The sequence below is a fragment of the Maniola jurtina genome, chromosome 24 (assembly GCF_905333055.1).
Source record: "Maniola jurtina chromosome 24, ilManJurt1.1, whole genome shotgun sequence".
Classification (NCBI taxonomy): Eukaryota; Metazoa; Arthropoda; class Insecta; order Lepidoptera; family Nymphalidae; genus Maniola; species Maniola jurtina.
The window spans coordinates 4,768,086-4,792,538 of record NC_060052.1 but is presented as its reverse complement, the minus strand read 5'-3'; the positions used below and the strand labels follow the sequence as shown (position 1 = coordinate 4,792,538).

Sequence of the window (24,453 nt, the reverse complement as noted above, 5' to 3'; positions counted from 1 at the left end):
GGGATAATCCATCTCCATTCTTAATTTCAGCCCAATCCGTTCAGTAGTTTTTGCGTGAAGGAGTAACAAACATACACACACACACATACGTATACACATACACACAAACTTTCACCTTTTTAATAGTGTGATGTGATGTGGTTTACTTTTGACATATAGAATATTATCGTTGGATCTTTAATTTGTCGGATTACAAGGTACTCTTTGGTAAGGTTTCTTAAAAAAACGCCGGACTATAGGGGGTCTTAGGCAGTACTCTATAATCCGACTAATTCGATAGTCCGACACTGCCCTGCAAAACGTTTGTCGGATTACCGGGGGTTAAATCAATTTTTTGAATTCATAATATGGATAACAAAAAAACAACAAACATTTTTAAATATTGCTATAATAATAATATTATGTGACATCTACTTACTAATGTAGTCAACTCATTAGTAAGAAATGTTAATTCTTGTAATTTGTATAGCATAACAATACAATAGCAGTATGTTACAATCAGAATCCTTACTCTGACAAAACTACAGCAAAAATGATAATGTTTTGAAAGTGTTTTGACTGAAATTCCTGTCAAAACTATTCACTGGAATAAATGAATTACAAATGCATATAGGATTAGGTCAAATGTGGTCCAAAACAAAAGATTTTTGTAGTTAATAGTTCTGACCAGATAAGGGTTTTGATTGTAGCATCAACCATAAAATTGCTTTACCATCTGCTGCATGATTTTTCAAGTACAATGTAAATCTACAAGATCTAAATTCACTTGCAAAGCAATTTTATGTTCAACTATACATTCTTTATTTCCCTATTCGATATAGATCATCTTGACTACAAAATAAATAATAATATATTATTATATCAACCTTCTCTTAATGACAAATGTATTTTAAAACTTATAATATTAAACATCCCAGTCAAACGCCTATAAATACAAAATGAAATATTAACATTCTCCTACACAGTAAAATACTCTAATACACATGAACCATACCATAAATAAAAGTCCAAAACAGTACATAAGTGAACAGCGCACCAAAGAAACCGTTAGTTAAAAGACTCTGTCGAGATACATAGTACTTGTGCCAATTTGGGCCAGTTTTGATCATAAACATCACCCATAGAATGAGTACTGCGAATACGTAGAAGGCGAAACCATATAGACCTGTTAATCCCAAAATACCTGAAAGCAGATAAACAGGATTGATAAACATTTTCAGCTTTGGCCAATTTTACATTTATATATATTATTAGTGAATGTTAAGTAAATATGATACATAGCTCTTATAGTTACAAAGCAGATACATACTAAGATACAGAGATGAGTTACATACAGATGGATAAATACCAATTCGCCCAGGTTGACTCAGAGTCCCCGCTTTGCTCAATCAATTACACCATTCAATATCTCGCCGAGCACCCAAAAACACTAACATAATGTGAAATATATCCCTATTATTTTGCCCTGGCATGGCTTGACATCTCTCCTTAACTCGCAATGATAAATGTAATTTTGTTGGCAAGTTTGTGAGTGAAGCGAGAACTGCGCTAGTAAGCAATACGGTAGTATCCGTATTATTCAATTAAATTAGATAATTACCCGCCGTAGACCCTGATAAAGCTGCCATTGAAGTCCTACAGTATTCCACAACCGCCGCATTATTTCTAAGCGCAGCTTCGCTGTACGCTATTGGCTCAGGTTTTATGTCCTTTAGTTTCGTCGAAGACGACATTGCAATGTATTTAATGTGTAAATCGAAGAAATTGAAACAATATGTAGGTAATTATTTCAATTTACAATTTAACCAAATTTAACGCACAACCAAGACCAACTCTGAATGAACCACACATGAACCACAGACTAGAGTACTCAGTACACAGAGTACAGACCAGGAATCCGGAGAAAACATGTCAATTGATGTCAATTGTCATTTGTCAATGTCATCATTCTTGAGAAGATCTTGAGACATGCTTGAGACCTTGACATATTGTGTTTAAATGTTTTTATCAATTCTCTATGAATTCGACCCTCAACCCTATGATTTCCATATTGATTTGGTTTCATGCCCCAACCCTCAGACAATAAATTAAGGTGGACTTGTAAGACGCGTAACTAGGTATAACCGAAAGGGACAAAACAACAAAAAACAAAACTAATAATATTAACTATGAATGAAGGGTTGTTTCTCGTTGCGACTGTTACAGCCGATCACATAGCAATGCACTCTAAATGGCTTTTTACACACCTTCAACACTAAAACAGAAACCTTAGTAAAAACTCGTAATATTTGTCCAAGCCCTAACCTTGGAACCTTCCAATTCTGACACATTAGTCGATACTAGAGCTAATTTCTTAAACTGGACCCTTTCAAGTAAAGATTTTTATGTAAACCTGTGAGGATGATACTGCCACTGTCGCAATTGAAAATGCCATAAGCCTACGTTGTCGTATTAGTTTAAAAAATGCGAACAACCAAATTAAATTTGAATTTCGCGGGCAGGCCCGTCGCTTCCACCATATTATGTCTGACCACAGAACCCTAACAAGAACAAAACCACACAAACATATTTTTAAATTGATACCTATATTTTCACCCAAGTATATCGTACACTAATTAAATATCTTATTTTTAATTTATTTTATTGAATAAATAAACGACGACGAATCAATATCAATCACTTGGAAAAATGGTTTTTGATTGATTTCCTCATAATTATTTAAATATTACAATGTTACCCGTGACAACTGTACAGAGATACCTATTTTGTTTGGAAACATCGATTTTCAGGATTTTTGATCACATCATTGATGTATCGATGTAGAAACATCGATGTTTTAATAACATCGATGAATATCGATAATACCAAATACACAGAGTACTTTACTTTGTAAATAAAGGAAAACTAAAGCCCGAAACCACTTTGCCCTTTGGCGCGACAGCCATGATTTTTTCAAAATCGGTTCAGTAGTTTCAGAATTTATCGATTACGAGCAAGCGAACGAACAACAAGAAAAACCTAGATACCTTTACCTACTCTATAATATTATGTTAATATATTAATAAAAAATCCAGGGTTTTCGCGCCAAAGAGTTTCGCGCCGCGATTCGCACTGAGTCAAGCGTAATAAATTGAATTAATGCACAATATAGTTTCTAACTATGTATTTGAATTATTGAATTTTTCATCTTATTTTCTCGTCTATTATAATTTTTGAATTAATATTCATTAATATGTTAGTAACTAATTAGTTTATTTTCTAAATATTAGACCCTGAAAAATTAAATTTTAAAACTGCACTGCCAATGAACTCCTCCTTTGTATGTAGGAGTAACATACCATAATATGTGTTTCTCACTCACACATTGACATGACGTTCATGTTGTTTTTCGCGGTACTAGAGCGTCGGTAACTTAATTTCTTTTGAAAAGCATAAAAGAAGTGATAATATCGATTTGAATTGAATGTGATTTGGAGGTAATTAATGTTAACGTGCATAGAAATATTTTTGAACAGTGTTAAAGGTCGAGATATCAATCATATCAGCGTACTGTAACAGAGATGGCGCGTGGATGACGGCTCTTAGGTATCCCAGGTCGTAAGAAAATAGGACTTTGCTCGAACGATATCAAGGCGTTGTGTTTTTTAATTAAACATTCTGTACCTGTTAATATTTCTCTCTCTAAAACAGGTGTGAAATAAATTTTTGCCGGTACTAGTGGTTCGAAAAAAAGAAAATTAAGTTTTCGATACTGTGACATAGATATTCCACTATGGAGACCGAATCTTGCATTTCATTTTTGTGCATCGTATGGCAAACGGAGCAATATTGTGTTAGGATTTTTTGATAAATTGAATGTTCTGGTTTATATTCATAAAAATACAACATCACACTATAAAAGTTAGTTTATTTAGAGATTCGTTTGAATAACCTTTGTGACAGAATGCCCAACTTCATTTCGATTTTTTTGTTTCAGTAAACAGATGTAAATGATTTCTGAGGCTCTAAACTTGTTTGCTGTAACATGACTTCGTAATATCAATTTAATTATGGACAGTATAATGGCGATTGAGATGTTCTGTTGAGGAATACAATTTCACGACATTTTCGATCTAGCTTTGTATATGTGAGCATTACGTCAGTCGCCATTCAGCGAATGATTGCTCGCCTTGTACAAAATGGAGGAATCTGAGGACAATATGAGTGCTGAAGAAATCAAGTTTGGTGATGTCCCCATCAAAGTTAAGCCAAAAAAGAGGTCACTTGTAGAAAGAGAACTGGAAACAAGTTTAACAGCGCGAGTTACATCGCCTTTAACAAATGGGGATGCAACAACTACCAGTCGTTATGGTAGAGCTCGTCGAATTAAATCTAGTTCTGAGTTCTGCGACTTGGAAAAAAGTGCACCTAAACTTCACAAGTCTCCCAAACTTGACAAGTCACCCAGCAAAGTACAGTCACCTGCATATAAAATGCATGCCTCAAACTCTCCTGTCAGAATCGAAACTCCAAAGCGAGATTCATCTTTGGAAAATCAAATCGAGAATATCTTTAATGAAAATATTTCATTGAGTCGTTTCGGTTCTGAGGAGAAAGCTTGTAAGTCGGCATCGAAAAAATTTCCTAAAGTCTATATAAGAAAGGATCTGATACAAAGCAAAGACAAGGAGGATGACACTGTTGTTCTCATAAAAAATATATTTTCTCCGTCAAAGAGTGCAACAAAGTCTAACACTCATTTATCCAACTACTTAGAGAGGTCTTCTGAAAAGTATAATATGAAAGAGAAATCTTCTGTTAAGTATAACATGAAACAGAATTCTTCTGACATGAAACAGAATTCTTCTGAAAAGTATAATTTGAAAGATAGGTCTACTGAAAAGTATAATATGAGAAAACCAATAAATGGGTATATGAATACATCTTCTGTTGTGAAAACTCTAGACTTTGATAGTAAAAAGAAGAGAAAAGAAGAGAAAAAGACTGTTTTGTCGAAAAGCGAGTTGTTTGATTTAGAAGCACAATGTGAGTATCAAGTTGGAGACTTGGCATGGGCAAGAATGGGGACTTATCCGTTTTGGCCTTGCATCATTACCCGAGACCCACTGAGTGGAATGTTTGTTAAAAAGAAATGTAAGTATCATGTCTTTATTTATTTATTTATTTACACTTTATTGCACACACACAAAGTAAAAATACAATAAATTCAATAAATATAATCAACAAACAACAAGTTACCTCTTTAATTTTATGTCAAAAAAAATTACTATACCTAAAAACATGCTCACTAAATCTATTGATTGTAAGTTACCTACTAATAATGCTTTATATTACTTAGTATTTTTTTCTCAGTTTTGATATGTACAGAATTTGTAATATGTACTTACTAAATTAATTAAATGTACTTAATTAAGTAAATTATATTTTACCTTTGCAAACATTTACATAATACATATATGTACCTACTGTAAAAATCTCAATTCAAATTCAACATTGATAATTGAATTTGAATTGAAATGACACATTTTATCATACATTTTATCACTGTGATAGTTAAATTATCTTAAGTTTAAAATGAACCATTGTATATTAACAAGATAATTTTGACATATTTGTTTAATCATACTAAGTTCTAGTATTATTAAACAAATACCTATAACATTTATATACATACCTATACTTCATATATTTATAATGCTTATTCTTAACACCATCTATAATGCTACTGAAATTGTTTTGGTTTCATAACAATACAAGTAAGGTCTGCCAATCCACACTTAGTCAGCATGGCAGACTATGGCCAATCCCTTCACATTCTGAGAGACCTGTACTTAGTAGTGAGCCGGTAATGGGTTTATCATTATGATAATGATGACTAGTATACTGATATAAAATGAACTCTAAACTATCCCTATATATGAACCAATCAAAATTTGGGTCAACGTTCTACTACACCAAATACAAAATTTCAGATTTGTAACTCATTTCATCTACAAGCTAGAGACCTGGACTGACGGACGGACAGACATACAGATAGAAGAGTGACATTAATAGGGCTCGTTTTTACTCTTTGGGCACAGAACCCTAAAAACTACTTTTTTGATTTATAGTTTAAAAACTTTGCCCCAAATATGAATAAATTTTTTTACTTGTAAATGTAACATCAACCATAAAATTGCTTAGTTTTCACATCAAAGTCCATACATTAATTGTAAAAGACTGAGCTTGAGTTTTGATTTGCTACTGAAAGTTGTTGTTAAAATGGTTAAGTATAGCAATTTTAGGTTGACTATATAGACTTGGCAGCTTATCCAGACTTGGCCAGCGTGGTAGAATATGGTCAAACCCTTCTGAGAAGAGATCCATGAGTATTGATAGCAATGGGTTGATGATGACGATAGAGACATGAGTTTATTTTTTTTTACTTTAAACACTATCATGACAAAAAGTGAAAATGTTAAGTATCACACTTCACACTATAATATTATAAAGGCGAAAGTTTGTATGTGTGTGTGTGTGTGTGTATGTTTGTTACTCCTTCACGCAAAAACTACTGGACGGATTTGGCTGAAATTCGGAATGGAGATAGGTAATATCCTGGATTAGCACTAAGGCTACTTTTTATCCTGGAAAACCAAAGAGTTACCAAGGGATTTCAAAAAACTTAAATCCACGCGGACGAAGTTGCGGGTATCAGCTAGTGACAATAATAACTTTGTTGTGCTTTATCATCATCATCATCATCATCGTCATTTCTATCATCTAATATTTGGTTGATGTGTTTTAGTTAATATTGTTCACTTTTTGATCATTTTATATTTATGTCATGTGTTGCATTATTCAGCCAAAATAGTATATTCTGTAATGTAAACATATTTTTACGTTAATTTCAGTGTTTGGACGTATAGAAAGGGATGTGCTTCATGTCACATTCTTCGGAGACAACGGACGCCGCGGCTGGATCGTGGGCACTATGCTTCGCAAGTTTCTTGGTCAAACGGAGTTCGAAGCTGCAAGGGCAAATTTTCCACCTGAGGTGAGTATCCACCAAAACTGATTATAAACATCGGCATGATCAAATAGCATCAAATAGTTCATCAAAACCTAGTCTCCCAATACAAAATTGCAAATAAAACAGCATATTATAAATATCAACCAAATGCAGTTTTGGATAACAATAACTAAAAGATCTACTGGGTCAGGACCATCATGACAGATAAAACTATACATTGTAATAGACCATACATCACAGTATTGGATAAAAATAATAAAACCGTCTTTATTATTAACACAGCAGCATCTAACGCGCATAATCTTTCAAACACGCATAATCTCTTAATTTTTCTTCTTATTGCAGGCTAAGAAAAAGGATCCCAGATTGCATGCTGCATTTTTTATTTCAGAGAAAAAAATGTCACAATGGCAGATTTCTGTCGACGAAGCAGAAATGTTGCTGAAAGAGCCAAAAAGATTAAGAATCGACATTTTAAATGACATGCTTCAAAATGTTAAAGAAATAAGAACTACCCCAAAACATGAGAAAAGCAAGACAATCGTAAGAACAAATAGTGATGTGTCTCTAAGTGAGAGTTTGCTAGATACATTGTTTTCTGAAGATGACTCCAAAGGAAATGATGCAGACAGATCCAGAAGCAAGAGCAGGAATAGGTCTTTTGATGTTTCTGAGGTTGTCACGGCTTGTCTCGATAACATGGCAGCCAAGACTGGCATTACTAAGATTCAAAGGCAATCTCATATGGATAGGTGGCTGCAAAAAGCGAAATCAAAAACCCCAGAAAAATCTCATCTCAGATCTCTGTCTCTTAAAATAGAGAAAGATAGTAAAGTAAGTAATACTGCCAAATTTAAAAGAAAGGTGCCCAAAAAATCTACACCTAACAAACCTTATAATTTTAGAAAAATCGTCACTGAATCTCAATCTGAATATAAACTTTTGTCACATCAAAATGAACACGATTATAGCCTAAGTGCCCGCGAGATTAATGAACCTATACTTTTGGACGACATTGAAATTGAATACGAAAACGCTGAAATGCTTACAAGTGATGTTATAGAACCAGGATCAGGTTTAGGTGTTATTTTTAAAGTTGAAACGCTTTTTGGTAAAGAACAAGCTGACATCAGTAATCAAAATGACGTAATTATGACAGTCATTAATGACGCATTTACTATAAGTGACGCAAATGATATTCAAAATGTGGAAGTCGAAAATCAAATTTGTATGCAAAACGGTCATGGACTTTCAGATGTAGATCGTGAATTAGTACTTGAAAAAGGGAATGATGAACACACAAATGAATCCGTAGTCATGGAAACAAATAACATAAATGAACTCAAGTTAATTGAGACTATTGAATCAAAAGATACTGGAAAATACGAAAATAATGTGGCATTATCCATCAAGGACTCTGATGTAGTAACACTGAAGGATTCAGATGGCACAGACAACCAAAATATGGATGCACGTGAATTAAACACACAAACAACAAATAATATAAGCGATAATGATGTAGTCACAATCGTTGATCATAATAACACCTTAATGCACGTAGAAATACAGTCTGGAACTGCAACAGACGAACAAAGTGGTTTCGAAAGCAACGTACAAGACACAAAATCTAAAATAGATAAAGAGACCCATTTGCATAATGGAAATGAACTGACTAAAAGTTTAACCCCTGATATTATTTCAAATAGCTTTGATAAAAACATCTTTGGAAAGGCAAACCCAGAAAAAGACAGTGTCCTGTTAGAAAATATGTCTCAGAATAACGTGTTAGAGTCAAACATTCGTAATGAAGTCAATAAACTGCCAAATATTATTACCTTAAAGGACGATGGTATCGAAGATTTTCCTGACGTATCCATTAAAATCGTGGATAAAGACACTTTAACACAGCCAAGCGTTATGAAAGAAAAACTACTTCAGAATAAAGAGCTAGATTTAAATAATTGTGGCGAAAACAAAACAACTAACTTAAATACACAAAGCCCAGAGAAGTTCGATGTTCTGAGCATGAAGGAATACGTTGATGACGGGATTGAAGATTTTCCTGACATATCTAAAAATACTCGGGAAAATACAACAGAATACACAACCCCGAATTTATTTCTAAACGAGTTAAATTCAAATACTAGCACTAAAAGCAAGACAACTGATTTGAGTACACAAAACCTAGAAGTACCATATGTTGTAAATGTGAACGAATATGTTGACGATGGGATTGAGGAAGACTTTCCTTCAGAACCTGAAAATCCAAAACAACTGACTATAACCAAGGAAAGTTTACTTTCAAATAAAAAAAACAAATCAAACTCCAAAACTGGTTTGAGTACAGTAAGTTCTGAGGTGTCAAATTTTGTAACTTTGAAGAAGTATGCCAAAGAAATAATTGAAGTTTTACCTAACAAATCCACAAATATCTTAGATAAAAGCAATTTAGAACAGATAGCTCCAGACAAACAAACTGTAACAAAAGATAATTTAGCTCTAAATAAAGAGTTAAATTCAAACAATAGCACTGGGAGTAAATTAACTAGTTTTATCTCATGCTCAGAGGTGTCAAATATTGTAAATTTAAAAGAATATATAGATGATGGGATAAAAGATTTTTCTGATTTACCCAAAAATATCAACGAAAAACCACTGACAGAACACGTAACCCCAAATAAAGAAACTATTATTAAAGTGAATAAAGAGTTTAAGTCAAAATCTAGTTCTGAAAACAGACCTACTAGTCCGAGTACTCGAAGCTTGGAAATACCAAACTTTGGAAACTTAAAGAAAAGTGCTGATCATGGGATTGAAGATTTTCCTGAGGTATCCAAAAATATCAAAGAAAAACCACTGACCGCTCACAGAACCCCAAATAAAGCAACTATTATCAAAATGAATAAAAATCTTAACTCAATATCTAGTGCTGAAAACAAACCAACTAGTTCAGGTACTCGAAGCTTGAAAGTGTCAAACTTTGTGAACTTGAAGGAATATGCTGATGATGGGATTGAAGATTTTCCTGACATATCTAAAAATATTGTAGAAAAACCAGTGCCGGAACACGGAACCCCAAATAAAGGAACTATTACTAAAATTAATAAAGACCTTAACTCAAAATCTAGGGCTGAAAACAAATCAACTAGTTTGAGTACTCGAAGATTAAAAGGGTCAAAGTTTGTGGACTTAAAGGAATGTACTGATAATGGGATTGAAGATTTTTCTAACACATCCAAAATTAATGTAGAAAAAACCACAGAACAGGTATACAAAGATAATGTGGTGAAGAAAAATTTACTTCAAAACAAAGAGCTAGAATCAAACAGTTCAAACATCAAATACAAAACTGCTAATCGCAGTATAAAAAGTACGAAAGTGTCAAATGTTATTAACTCAAAAAAATATGTTGATGAACATAAAGATTTTCCTGACGTGCCTACAAGAAACGGTGGAAAAAATCTGATTTTGGAATCAAAGAGTTTACGGCAAAATGACCGCGAACTTAAAGAGTTTGAAACTCAATTGTATAATATTTTTGGCTTATCGAATAAAAAATCACCAATATCTAATTCAAATTTATCCTTAAATAAGTCTTGTAATTTTTTAAATTCAACTGACGTAGTTAAAACTATAGATAAAGTTATCCTAATTGATTCTGATGATGAACCGGAATGTACGCAAAAAAACGCAAACAAAAAAGTTATTTTTGGCAGTAAAAATGAGAACGCATTGGTTAATGTAATAGAAATAGGATCGGCAGAAAGAGAAACATGCACACAAAAAGAGCAAAGCAAGGATGTCTTAGTAAACATAAAAAATGAACTTATGACTAAAGAAAAATCTTCATTGCAAAATTTGGTCAGTATAACTGAAAATAATGCTACAAAAGAGACTAAAAGCCAATATGTGGATAAAGATAACTTGTCTGTAGAAACCCAAAAGAAAAATGCATCAAATAACACAAAAGAGTCTGCCGTCGAAAGTGATACTGAGAAAGAATTAATAATTGTTGATATTGCAGAAACTAGCATAGATGAAGACGATAATGAAAGTGTACAAATAAACGCAGTAAGTCCTGAAGTTAATGAAACATCGCTACAAACAATTTTATCTACTGACCATAAATTGTCTTATGACACTAGAGAATATCTAAAAAATCCGGATTTCATAAAATATTTAGAACTAAGATTAGACGCGTTAATGGACGAGCAACCCGAGCTCACTGAACTGGAAGTAACGGATTATCTGTATAAAACCTGGTTGTATCAAGAGAGTTTGAAAACTGATGATACTATCAAGAAAACGGATGATACTGAGAAGAAACCTGATGATACACAAAATACTGGACTTGTGAATGGTACGAAGCATAGTCCTATCAAAATCAAGCTATCTCTTAATAAATCAAGTAAAAAGAATAGAAAATCTTATAAGGTCCAAATAACAAATGACAATGAAAATAATGGCAATCCCTCTGTTAGTATATTTGATGAGAAAATTAAAACTGATTCAAATAATATAAATATAAACAAAAAAGACAACTGTGTAAATCAGACAAAATCATCGCCAAAAAGAAGTAAACGTATCAAACGAAATAATAATTATAGTTTTCAACAATATTTTCTTAGCAGTGTTAAAAAGGACAGTTTTAGTAATAACATTCTCGAATTGATACCAAAAGAATGTAATGTAGATGAAAAAGATAATTGTCAGATTAAAATAGAAATTGATGGTAAAAAAGATGACACTTGTAAAGAAGCCACGGTTTCAAGTAAATCGCCAATACAAAATGGTTTTAAAAATGTTCAGATTGATAAAAAATTACATTCCTTTAACAAGACTAACTGTGTTGAAAAACTGTCGCCAAAAATAGGCGATCTTACAACAGAAAATGTTGGTCACGAAGGTGAACCAAATCCAAGAAGAGTCTCTTCAGATGGTTGTGATGCTGAGGGATTGCTAGCAGCTCACCAGCTACAAATAACGATTTCCAAAAACCAATCTGCTTGTATTGCAGATGGTGACATAATCATGAACAACACTACAGACGTAAAAGAAGAAGCAGGAGAGAGCGACACAGATAATAAATCAGTAAAATCAGAAAATAATGAATTATGTGCCAAAGATAAACTGTCGTCTGACACAAAAAAACCTTTAGAAGAACCAGAATTTTTACAATATTTAGAATTACAACAAGACACGCTAGCCGATGAACACCCTGAGCTAACTGAAGAAGAAATAAGAAATTATCTGTATAATACATGGTTATATGAAGAAAAGTTGAAGGACGATATTAAAAAAGCGGACGGTATTGAACCTGTTACCAATTTAGTCAGAAGTCCAAAGTTAAAAGATGTCGCACCAGGCAAAAGAGCTCGCAAAAAGAAAGTCGAAAAAGATAAACAGATAGACTTCAGTATAAATTCTGAGGATATGACGCGCAAAGAAAAGTCTAAGCGGAAGATTATAAAACCATATTTTTACAGAGAAAATTTTTCTGATATAGAAGATGACATTGAATTTTTTGAAATATTCAAGCCAACATCCAAAACACCAACACCGGTTTCAGCTTTAACGGAAACTATCAATGCCGAGGGAACTGAAGAGCAAAGTTCAGACATTGAAATGACTGACGTAGAGGTAGAGTTTGCGGCAACTGAAATAGATGAAGTAGAGGAATATTTTAGACAGCTGACTGTTCCAAAGCCAAATTTATTTAAAGGTTTACTAAGAGAAAAAGTTTGTGAAATTTGTGAAAAAGTCGACAATCTTATAAAATGCAAGGGTTGCCATTGCATGTTCCATGTTGACTGCGTGAGAAAAAAGCCTGAAGTTGTCGAAGCGGTGACAACGGTTCGAGGTAGAAAGAAGAAGAGAAAATCTAGAGGTAGAAAGGCGAAAGAGCATTCTAACAGCCTAGATTCCGAGTGCCAAAGTGACGAGAGATCGCAAGACCTCAACGCATCTGACGAAGCTCATAACACGTCTATAGAAAACGAAGCAGAACCTATTGTGATAGGGAATGCTGATGATTTCGAAGCTCAGCTGGTTGTGAAAATGAAGGAACTCCTTGACAACCCCGAAAGCAAGGAATACGAGTCGTTTTCTAGCGCAGACGAACTGGATTGGGATGACATTGACTATGGCGAATGTAAGATTGTGGACGTGTTGCCTCGTAAGAAAGACCGCGAAGTCGACATCGATCATGCTAATTTTAAGTGCAGCAACTGTGAGAAATACGACAGTCCGGTTTGCTTCGTTTGTAAATCAGCGGTGTCTCCGAAAGATAAGGCGGAGCATAGACAAAAGTGTCAAGTTGCACATTGTCATAAGTACTATCATTTGGAGTGTTTGGACCATTGGCCACAGACTCAGTTCGTCGCTGGAGAGCTTTCGAGAATAAACAACAGCAGTCAGTTAGTTGAGGCGTTGACTTGCCCGCGTCACGTTTGCCACACGTGCGTGTGTGATGACCCTCGAGGGTGCAAGACTAGGTTCAGTGGGGACAAGCTGGCTCGATGTGTGAGGTGTCCCGCTACGTACCACACCTTCACGAAATGTCTTCCAGCGGGCACTCAAATATTGACTGCTTCACATATTATATGCCCGCGTCATTATGATCACAGGTGAGATTCTTTTTCATGATTTTTTAAAAATTATAAATTTTAATTAAACTTGCTATATTAAATGACTTGATGATGGCCGCGACTTCGTCCGCGTGGATTTAAGTTTTTTAAAATTCTGTGGGAACTCTGATTTTCCAGGAGAAAAAGTTGTTCAGTTTCCGGGATGCAAGCTACCTGTGTACCACATTTCATGTAAATTGGTTAAACGGATGGGCTTTCAAGAATCCCGATAGGAACTCTTTGATTTTCCAGGATAAAAGTATGTCCTTCCCCGGGATGTAAGCTAACACTGTACCAAATTTCATCAAAATCTGTCAAACTGTTGGGTCGTGAAACGCTAGCAGACAGACAGACAGACACAGTTTCGCATTTATAATATTATTAAGTATGGATGTCCTTCCCTGGTATGTAAGCTAACTCTGTACCAAATTTCATCAAAATCGGTCAAACTGGTCAGATGAAAAGATAGCAGACAGACAGACATACACTTTCGCATCAAGCCTCGATAGCTTAACGGTTGAGGAGCGGACTGAATTCCGAAAGGTCGGCGGTTCAAACCTTACCCGTTGCACTATTGTCGTACCCACTCCTGGCACAAGCTTTACGCTTAATTGGAGGGGAAAGGGGAGTATTAGTCATGATTAGCATGGCTAATATTCTTTGATTTTTTTTTATTAAGTATGCATTTTACCTTTCCCAGGCCGGGCAAAGTGCCGTGCCACGTGAATACGGGTTGGTGCTTCATATGTGCGCTGGGCGGCACGCTGATATGCTGCGAGTACTGCCCCACGTCCTTCCACGCCGAGTGCCTTAACATAGACCCGCCTGAAGGTAAATTCAAATTCAAAATTCAAAATATTTTTATTCAATTAGACTTTTACAAGTACTTTTAAATCGTCAAGAGCATCTACCACTGGTTCGCAATGCCTTCCTATCGAGAAGAACCAGTAAGAAACTCGGCGGTTGCTCTTTTCAAAGATTTGATATACAATATTATGCCATGTATACAAGTAATTAAAGTCCCGCGCATTGCTGGAGCGAACTGCAGGTCAAATCCACGCTCTTTTATCATTTACATACTCTTTGAAATATAATTTGCAACGAATGATAAAGCCTAGAAGCATTCCTTTTTGTGTAACGAAAACTTATTAGTTTATACACAAATCTTTAAACATGAAACATCTTCAATCAATTCATGATAGATCTACGTGTTCCTCAAGGAACATTGTGAAATGGAAGTTTAGACCTGACAATTTAGTTTAGAGATTTTGTTAGCAGAATTATTATTAGCAGCATTTTGAGTTGTTGAGTTTTAAAGAACATTGTATGGAGCATTCATATACTTTATAATTACTACTCATAACATTTTTCCAGGTGGTTATATGTGTGAAGACTGCGAGACAGGAAGATTGCCATTATATGGGGAGATGGTTTGGGTTAAACTAGGACATTACAGGTGAGTTCAAAATAATAATAGTCTTTACTCTTTTCACATAAATATTGTCGGTACACCCGCAGGCGCTTTTATTATTTTGCTTTTATTTTATTCTTATTTACTGTTAAATAAATGTTTTCTTTCCAGAGAATTTAAAAAAACTGATTACAAACACTAAACAATAACCACAAACACTAAAAAGTAAATTTATTGAAGTCATTTTTTTTTGAAATTTTTTGTTTCACAATTTTCAGTGGCCCCACTGTAATAAAATATGCTATGCCTAGTTCAAAACCTACTGTTTACTTAGCTGTTACGCTGATCGCGAGCAATTAACTCTTATCCATTGAGGAGTTCTGTTCTCCATCTCCGAAGATATTCATCAGATCTTCACCAAATTTATATGGGGAAATTTATATAATGGAACGTTTTTAGGGTTCCGTACCTCAAAAGGAAAAACGGAACCCTTATAGGATCACTTTGTTTGTCTGTCTGTCTGTCTATTGACCTAGAATCATGAAATCTGGTAGGTAGGTAGGTCTTATAGCACACGTATAGGAATAAATCTGAAAACCGCGAATTTGTGGTTACATCATTAAAAAAAAATTTAAATGTGTTTCAATTTTCAAAATAAGATAACTATACCAAGTGGGGTATCAAATGAAAGGGCTTTACCTGTACATCCTAAAACAGAATTTTATTTATTTTTATGCATAATAGTTTTTGATTTATCGTGCAAAATGTTGGAAAAAATACCCGAGTATGGAACCCTCAGTGCGCGAGTCTGACTCGCACTTGGGCGTTTTTTTTTTTAAATTCCTTGTTCCTTCAGATGGTGGCCGGGCATGATCCTGCACCCCTCAGAGATCCCGCAGAACATTCTGGCTGTGAAACATTCGCAGGGCGAATTTGTGGTTCGATTCTTCGGGCAGTATGACTATTATTGGGTGAATAGAGGACGGGTGTTTCCTTTCCAAGAAGGTAATTTTATTATTAAATGACTTCAAAAAAAATAGAAGGTTCTCAATTCGACTTAAGTTTTTTACCTAACTATTTTTGTATGTTTGTTACGCGATTTCTTCGCCAAATATGAACCGATTTCGATAATTATTTTTTGATTACTAGTTTTTAGGGTCTAATGCATTTTTAGGGTTCTGTACCTCAAAAGGAAAAACGGAACCCTTTTAGGATCACTTTGTTGTCTGTCTGTCTGTCTGTCTGTCTATCTGTCCGTCTGTCCGTCCGTCTGTCCGTCCGTCGTGTCTGTCAAGAAAAAGTATCTAGGATACTTCCTGTTGATCTAGAATCACGAAATTTGGCAGATAGATGGGTCCTACAGCACAAGTAAAGGAATAAAACCGAAAACAGAGTTTGTGGTTACATCACAAAAAAAAAATGTGTTCACGAAAAAATACGGAATCCTTCGTATGCGAGACCGACTCGCACTTAACCAGTTTCTTAGTTTCTTAATGTCTTTTTACTTTTTAGGGGACTCAGGCAGAATATCGACCCAAAGAACCAAAATAGACGCCGCTTTCACTATGGCGATAGAACACGCGCAAAGGGCTTGTGAAATATTAAAAAGTATGTACTTAATTGAATCCCTTCTTTCTATACAAGGAACCAAAAGCTTAATTTGCTATAATCCGCTAAACCAGACAAATCTGTATGGTGCAACATGTAGCATGCGATATGTATGCACCGGCCGCCCTCCCACTGATAAACGTGCAGGAAAAGCCAGCCACCAAGCAAGCAATACCCACCACCATCACGTAGCACCGCACAAATTCTAAAACTACTAGACGCACGTTTCGCCCCGACACCGGAGCATCCTCAGGAGATTTAGACCTTACAACGCCAAACTGCAGTTTGCAATTTGGTATTGTAAGGTCTTGTATATCATGGACTTCCGCAAAATAACGCCTGCTTCTATACATCATTTCTTTCTAATTTTGACTAGCTTGTACTTACGACTTTGGCATTCACGTAATGATAACAAACTAGGTGAGGCCCGCGACTTCGTCCGCGTGGATTAAGTTTTTAAAATCCCGTGGGAACTCTGCTTTTCCGGGATAAAAAGTTGCCTATGTCAATTTCAGGGACGCAAGCTACCTCCTTACCAAATTTCATATAAATTGGTTAAACGGATAGACCTTTAAGAATCCCATGGGAACACTTTGATTTTCCGGAATATAAAGTAGCCTATGCCACTTTCGTGGTCTTTAACTATACCCATGCAAAAAATCACGTCAATCCGTCGCGACGTGATTGAAAGACAAACCAACCAACGAACACACTATCACATAGTACAGTGTTATTTGAATTTTAGCTGCGTCACCAAATGATGAAGAATCGATGGACATAGCGTCTTCGCTTCTACCACCACACTACGTGAAGTTGAAAGTGAACAAGCCTTGCGGGTCGCTGTGCGGGAAGAGGATAGATATAGAGGAGAGCTCGCTCACACAGTGCGAGTGTGACCCCAACGAGCTAGACCCCTGCGGCCCCTACACACAGTGTCTTAACAGGTGAGTGTTATAGAGAAAGTTGTCTGTCAGTGTGAAGAGGATAGATATAGAGGAGAGCTCGCTCGCACAGTGCGAGTGTGATCCTAACGAGCTCGACCCCTGCGGCCCCTACACACAGTGTCTTAACAGGTGAGTGTTATAGAGAAAGTTGTCTGTCAGTGTGAAGAGGATAGATATAGAGGAGAGCTCGCTCGCACAGTGCGAGTGTGATCCTAACGAGCTCGACCCCTGCGGCCCCTACACACAGTGTCTTAACAGGTGAGTGTTATAGAGAAAGTTGTCTGTCAGTGTGAAGAGGATAGATATAGAGGAGAGCTCGCTCGCACAGTGCGAGTGTGATCCTAACGAGCTCGACCCCTGCGGCCCCTACACACAGTGTCTTAACAGGTGAGTGTTATAGAGAAAGTTGTCTGTCAGTGTGAAGAGGATAGATATAGAGGAGAGCTCGCTCACACAGTGCGAGTGTGACCCCAACGAGCTAGACCCCTGCGGCCCCTACACACAGTGTCTTAACAGGTGAGTGTTATAGAGAAAGTTGTCTGTCAGTGTGAAGAGGATAGATATAGAGGAGAGCTCGCTCACACAGTGCGAGTGTGACCCCAACGAGCTAGACCCCTGCGGCCCCTACACACAGTGTCTTAACAGGTGAGTGTTATAGAGAAAGTTGTCTGTCAGTGTGAAGAGGATAGATATAGAGGAGAGCTCGCTCACACAGTGCAAGTGTGACCCCAACGAGCTTGACCCTTGCGGCCCCTATACACAGTGTCTTAACAGGTAAAGTATTGTAGATACAGTTGTCTTTAAGTGTGAAGAGGATAGATATAGAAGAAAGCTCGCTCACACAATGCGAATATGACCCCAACGAGCTCGGTATGATCCTTACATGAATCGATCAGCATTAAAAAAAAATTGTCAATTTCATTGATTTTAATGGACAACTCACGCTTGACCGAAAAATTGACTACCTATATAAGGTTTCTCAGACAATTTCCCTGTATCTCTTATGGTTTTGGATTTCTTCATACTGTCCCAGTTAAAAAAAAAAACACTGTATAGCAGTTGGTTTTCAAAATTCATTTACAATATGGATGCCATCAATAGATCCTATATTTTATGTATGCTATCAAATTTTATTTATTTATTTTTATTTACCCTATTTTATTCTTGTTTCAGGATGTTACTAACAGAATGCGGTCCAACGTGTCGCGCTGGTGACCGATGCAATAATCGTGCTTTCGAGAAACGCCTTTACCCTAAATTGACACCGTATAGGACACCACATAGGGGGTGGGGGTTGAAAACCCTTGAAGATATTAAAGCAGGTAACTATAACTTTATCCATTCCTAAATACATTAGTGTTTTGAATTACTTTTGAGTTAAACTTATAAAAAGATTCCCACAAATTGAGAACCTTCTCCTTTTTAAAGCTGGTTAAAAACTTACTGTTTACTAAGCTATTACATCGATGGCGAGCAATTTACTTCTATCCATTGAGGAGTGTCTTATTCCTTATCTATCTTTGAAGATAGTCATCAGATCTTCACCAAATTTATATGGGACCAAGGAAGTATACCCTTTCAAACTAAAGAAGAATTTTCAAATAGGTCCATGCGTCTTCGAATAATCGAGAAACATACGTACGACGAATTGAGAACCTCCTTTTAGAAGTCGGGTAAAAAAAATAAAAAGCATTTATAAATATTATTACTCCTGCAAATCTTTTAACCAAGTTTTTGTTTGAAGGTCAATTCGTAATAGAGTACGTGGGAGAGTTGATCGATGAAGAGGAGTTCCGGCGGCGCATGCGCAGGAAACACGAGGTGCGCGACGAGAACTTCTACTACCTCACGCTGGACAAGGAGCGCATGATCGACGCCGGGCCCAAGGGGAACCTCGCGAGGTGAGCCATAGAGTTTACTGTATAGAGTAATAAAGCACGCGGTAGAGTTTTTTTTTTTAAATTTATAGACTAGCGCTTGGCTGCAATCAGACCTGCTAGCAAGTGATGATGCAGCCTAAGATGGAGCGCGCTTGTCTATAAGTTGCCTATTCACTCTTGACTTGAAGGTACCCATATAAAAAGTGGAAGGAAAAACTGATGCCGGAAGGGCGTTCCATATTCTAGTGGTACGGATCGATGAAAAGGAGTTCTGGCGGCGCATGCGCAGGAAACACGAAGTTGTGCGCGACGAGAATCGACTACGTCACGAATCACATTATAATTTACACTTACAATTTTTTTTTCAAATTCTGGGTAATAAGTACGTATAATGCATACATTTTGAGATCTCACTCGGGATTTTAGCTCCATGTGTCTACTGTCGTGTCAAAAGTACGATTTCAATCCAGGGGGCTATCGGCTAAAAATATATCAATCATTAAAGGTCAGCATCAATGTCAAAACATGGTTTTTAGCCAATGGGATTGACCATTGATATATTTTTAGCCAATAGGGGGGCTTGATTTAACGTTCAACATGACAGTTTACACATAGAGGTAAAATGGCGCTTGAGATTTCAAAATGTACGTACGCACTATAATTATATTTTTTTTTAAGGTTTATGAACCATTCGTGCGAGCCAAATTGTGAAACTCAGAAGTGGACTGTTTTGGGGGACGTTCGTGTTGGGCTTTTTGCACTCTATGATATACCTGCTGTGAGTATACTTCATCATCATCATTTCAGCCTGAGTCCACTGCTGGACATAGTTCTGTGTATTCCATATCAAGGCACTTCCCACCATCCTCTTTATGGCGTTGGTCACTCCAAGCTTGCTACTATTAATAAATTATTGTTAGTTAAAGATTTATGTTTTAAATCAGGTACCTACACTGGATTTTAAAAAGTCAATAGTATCCGATTATTTTATATCAACTTATAATAGAAGCTACGAGGGATCCAAACGCGCTCTGGTCTGAGAAGAAGCCCACAGTAAACCTAGCCAGATATTTTTTTTACAACAAAGCATTTAAATATAGGACAGTACGCGGCAGGATATTTGCATATCGAAGTTTAGAAAGAGATTTCGGCTTCGTATAGCGTCGTCTCTGTCACTCATACCTGTGTGACGTTCGGTCTCGACGACAGAGACAACGCTCTAAGAAACCGTTATCTCATTCTAAAGTTCGATATGCAATATTTTCTGCCGGGTACTTACTACTTATTTATTAAAGTAAGTTCCTTACTCAACATTAGGTTAGTATGAGTTTTACATCTTGCCAACGTTGATAATATTCGAGCGTCGAAACAATAACTTCCTAATAAATAATCTAATAGTCCTATAAACCCACATAGGTTTATATTATTACTAGCCGATGCCCGCGATTTAGGTTTTTCGAAATCCCGTGGGAACTCTTTGATTTTCCAGGATAAAAAGTAGCCTATGTGCTAATCCAGGATATTATCTATCTCCATTTCAAATTTCAGCCAAATCCGTCTAGTAAATTTTGCGGGAAGGAGTAACAAACATACACACACACATACACACAAACTTTCGCCTTTATAATATTAGTGTGATAAACAAACGCACTTTCACATTTATAATATGGGAAGTGACGCGTTATTTACAGTCCTAAATTTATATTTCAGAATAGTGAACTAACATTCAATTATAACTTGGAATCGACGGGTATTGAGAAAAAGCAGTGTATGTGCGGCGCCAAACGATGCTCGGGTTACATTGGAGAGAAACCTAAACAGGTAAATATTCACACAAGTCCTATTTCCATACACAAGGGAAAAGAAATTGTAGAGTAAAACACCAGCAGGACGATTCAGAACACTCGATTCGGTAAGTTATCGTACGATAAGATGTATTTTCAATTGAGACATCTTATCGTACGATAACTTACCGAATCGAGTGGTCTAAATCGCCCTGCAGGTCTTTAATACCGAAGCAGCGGTCCTTAATTCTCTTTCTTATGTTTAAAAAACAAAGTTTTTTATTCAATTACAAATTAATAACAAGTGTAAATTAAAAATTTATAACACCCCCGACAAGTGAAGGTTACAGTAATAACTTGAAAAGAGCTGATAACTTTCAAACGGCTGAACCGATTTTCTTGGATTATGGCTAAGAACACTCTCGATCAAGCTACCTTTCAAACAAAAAAACTAAATTAAAATCGGTTCATTCGTTTAGGCGCTACGATGCCACAGACAGATACACAGATACACAGATACACACGTCAAACTTATAACACCCCTCTTTTTGGGTCGGGGGTTAATAAGCCCTTGGTTGCGATCTCACCTAGTAGTAAGCGATGATGCAGTCTAAGATGGTAGACTTTCTTTCTTCCTTCTCAATATAAAGTGTCTAGACGGCCACTAACGATCGCTTAGTTTAAAAAATCTGCCTCTAGTGAAGTTATTGGCTTTTAAAATTTGTTCCATAACGCAAACTGTTAGTTCTATTTAATGGAAGTGTCAAGTATGCTTTCGGCTCCTAGAATAGCTCATAACTTAGTAGTCCAGAATGAAATCTGATCACCCCAACTTCACATAATCCTGTCAACCCCCTAGTGTTTTTATAAAGTACGATAAGAAGCTCAGGTGGTCCCTTTTTCCGCTGGTAAAAATGCAGTTACGCATCCCGCACAATAGCGGGTATGTGGTCACTGTCAATGCTACAGCATTCTACAGGATACCCACTAACAACCCAGCTATACCGTCCACGTCAGCTATTATGAGGCGTCGCGAAGGAGATCCCTGATTTTTTTCTCTCGTCTGGCTTTACAAAGATTAGCCTATGTCAAGTTTGTAGTTATTTGTAACTAGTTAGATAAACTATACAAGTATGGACCCCGTCTGTGGCGGCGCTCGCCGACATACGCACGGCACCCCCTTAGAGAGCTTTCCACTAAGTTTTAACAAAAAAAACACTCCAAAAAGGCAGAGCACGCCCGCCAGCTAACACCAACACAGACGAAGTCATCCCTGAATTTACTTATCCCAATTATGTTTTCCAGGACGACCAACCAAAGAAAAACAAACCAGGACTACCAACCAAACGCACTTACAAGAAGCGAAAAAATGTAGAAATATCACCATCACCCAAACCAAAACAGCGAGTCCCCAGGCCGTACAAACCTAGAGAGCTAACCGAAATCGAGAAAGATCTACTAATAATCAAAAGTGCCACCAACGGTGTCTCAAGTGATTCTGAATCCAGTAGGCTGAGCATTGATAGTAAAGATTCTAGGAGTATGAAACGAAAAAGAACAGAAGATTCTTTGTCACCAAGTACCAAGAAAACCAAGACTGATAAACTACTAGAAGTCACACAAGATAGTGATGCCAAGTATCAAGAGGTTTTGACTGAGAAAATAAGTATTTAAGATCTGCTGAAAATCGTGTATCAAGATTATTATTATTGATTAATTATTATAACTAAGATTTTTTCACATTGTAGTACTGAATTCTTAAACACTACTTAGGTTTATCGAAATCATGTTGAAAAAAATTGTTACCAAATGTCATGAAATATTACAAACAGAATAAAATTTTTAGTTTAATCACTTTTCATCATACTTTTTGAGAACTCACTTTTACTCTATACGTCAACTGTCATGTCAAAATATGATTTTTGTCCTTAAGGTGGATGCGACGGGTCTGCCCGCGAAATTAGCAACCAATTAATCTCACAAATTAGTTGATACTAGAGCTAATTTCTTAAACTGGACCCTTTCAAGTAAAGATTTTTATATAAACCTGTGAGGATGATACTGCCATTGGCGCAATTAAAATGTCATAAGCCTATGTTGTCGTATTAGTTTACAAATTGCGAAAAATTAAATTTGAATTTCGCTGGCTCATGCACTTATCTTAGAAGGTAAACTTTTCTTTTGACATGACAGTAGACAGCAAAAAAAGCGAGTGAGTTCTAAAAATTATGCATTATATACATAGGTACCTACTGATAATATAAATACATATAATCTGTGTGATTGTTCTGTTTCTCAATCGCCTAATAAGTTTCTGGTGAATTTTGGACGTTTTGCAGTTTTTGTGTTCTGTTTTTGTCTATCAAAACCAAAGCAAAACGTCAAATTAATTCGTTAGTTATCACAACTAGTTATACATTGTTGGCGGTTGAAAAATCACCCTAAATTCCAAGAAACAAATATAAGATATCAGAAGAAGAAATCAACTGAAAAACTTTTCTTGAAATATTGGAGTAATGACTAAAAACACAAATTAAAAATCTAAATCATGTTAAAGTTATTTTTGGGATTTCACCAAAGAATTTGAGAAATAGTCCTTAATTTAAAGGTGAACCATACTTTTGATATAACAGTTGACACAGACCTAAAATGGCGAGTGAGCTCTCAAAATGTATGCATTATAATCATCTCTTGCCACATTGGACAAATCGGCCAAATGCGTTTGGCCATATGTACATACGTTTGCGTTGGATTCTATAAACTATATAAACTAAGAACTTCACATTTTTTTTTTGACAAATTACTCATATTAACTCCAAATTGAAAATCGTAGTAACTAAGTTAAGAACTCAAACTCGATTGTATCACATAAGAAATAGTTATTAAGTACAAAGAAATTGTGGAACTGAGAATTCAATCGAAATTTATATTATGTAATGTTGAAAAAGGCATTGATACGGCTAACGGAGTTTCGTCAAGCGCAAGCCTATCTTTCAATAAAAAAGCGCTATTAGAATAAATGTTTTTTTTTTTCGGGACTTCGTCTGTGGTGGCGTTTGCTGGCGCGCGTGCGTTGCTTTTTTGGAGTGTTTTTTTGTGAGAAGTGGCCGGTTTTTATGTTCTGCTGGTGTTTATTGGTGGTGGAACTGACTGGGAAGCGCTCTAAAGGGCCGCCGCGTGTATGTCGG

At 36.1% G+C, this 24,453-nt stretch overlaps 2 protein-coding genes across 3 annotated transcripts; one reads left to right on the top strand and one right to left on the bottom strand.

Annotated features, from left to right (window-relative positions):
* Window positions 1–370: 370 nt before the first annotated feature.
* LOC123877688 (ER membrane protein complex subunit 6) lies at window positions 371–1,867 on the bottom strand. Its single transcript, XM_045924541.1, has 2 exons — window positions 1,601–1,867; window positions 371–1,183 (listed from the first exon to the last, which is right to left on the bottom strand). The coding sequence occupies exons 1-2, from the start codon at window positions 1,731–1,733 to the stop codon at window positions 975–977; spliced, it is 342 nt and encodes a 113-aa protein (XP_045780497.1). The 5' UTR covers window positions 1,734–1,867; the 3' UTR covers window positions 371–974.
* A 1,487-nt stretch (window positions 1,868–3,354) lies between these two features.
* LOC123877669 lies at window positions 3,355–23,296 on the top strand. 2 transcript variants are annotated; one of them, XM_045924512.1, is made up of 14 exons: window positions 3,355–3,476; window positions 3,977–5,133; window positions 6,894–7,036; window positions 7,358–13,638; window positions 14,339–14,469; window positions 15,013–15,094; window positions 15,906–16,054; window positions 16,562–16,657; window positions 17,403–17,601; window positions 18,775–18,923; window positions 19,346–19,502; window positions 20,160–20,259; window positions 21,192–21,302; window positions 22,571–23,296. In XM_045924512.1, exons 2-14 carry the CDS (start codon window positions 4,179–4,181, stop codon window positions 22,937–22,939), a joined length of 8,922 nt encoding a protein of 2,973 aa, XP_045780468.1. In that variant the 5' UTR covers window positions 3,355–3,476; window positions 3,977–4,178; the 3' UTR covers window positions 22,940–23,296. The 2 variants fall into 2 exon arrangements, with proteins under 2 accessions (XP_045780468.1, XP_045780469.1); XM_045924513.1 differs by lacking the exon at window positions 3,355–3,476 and adding an exon at window positions 3,493–3,690.
* The last annotated feature ends 1,157 nt before the right edge of the window (window positions 23,297–24,453 follow it).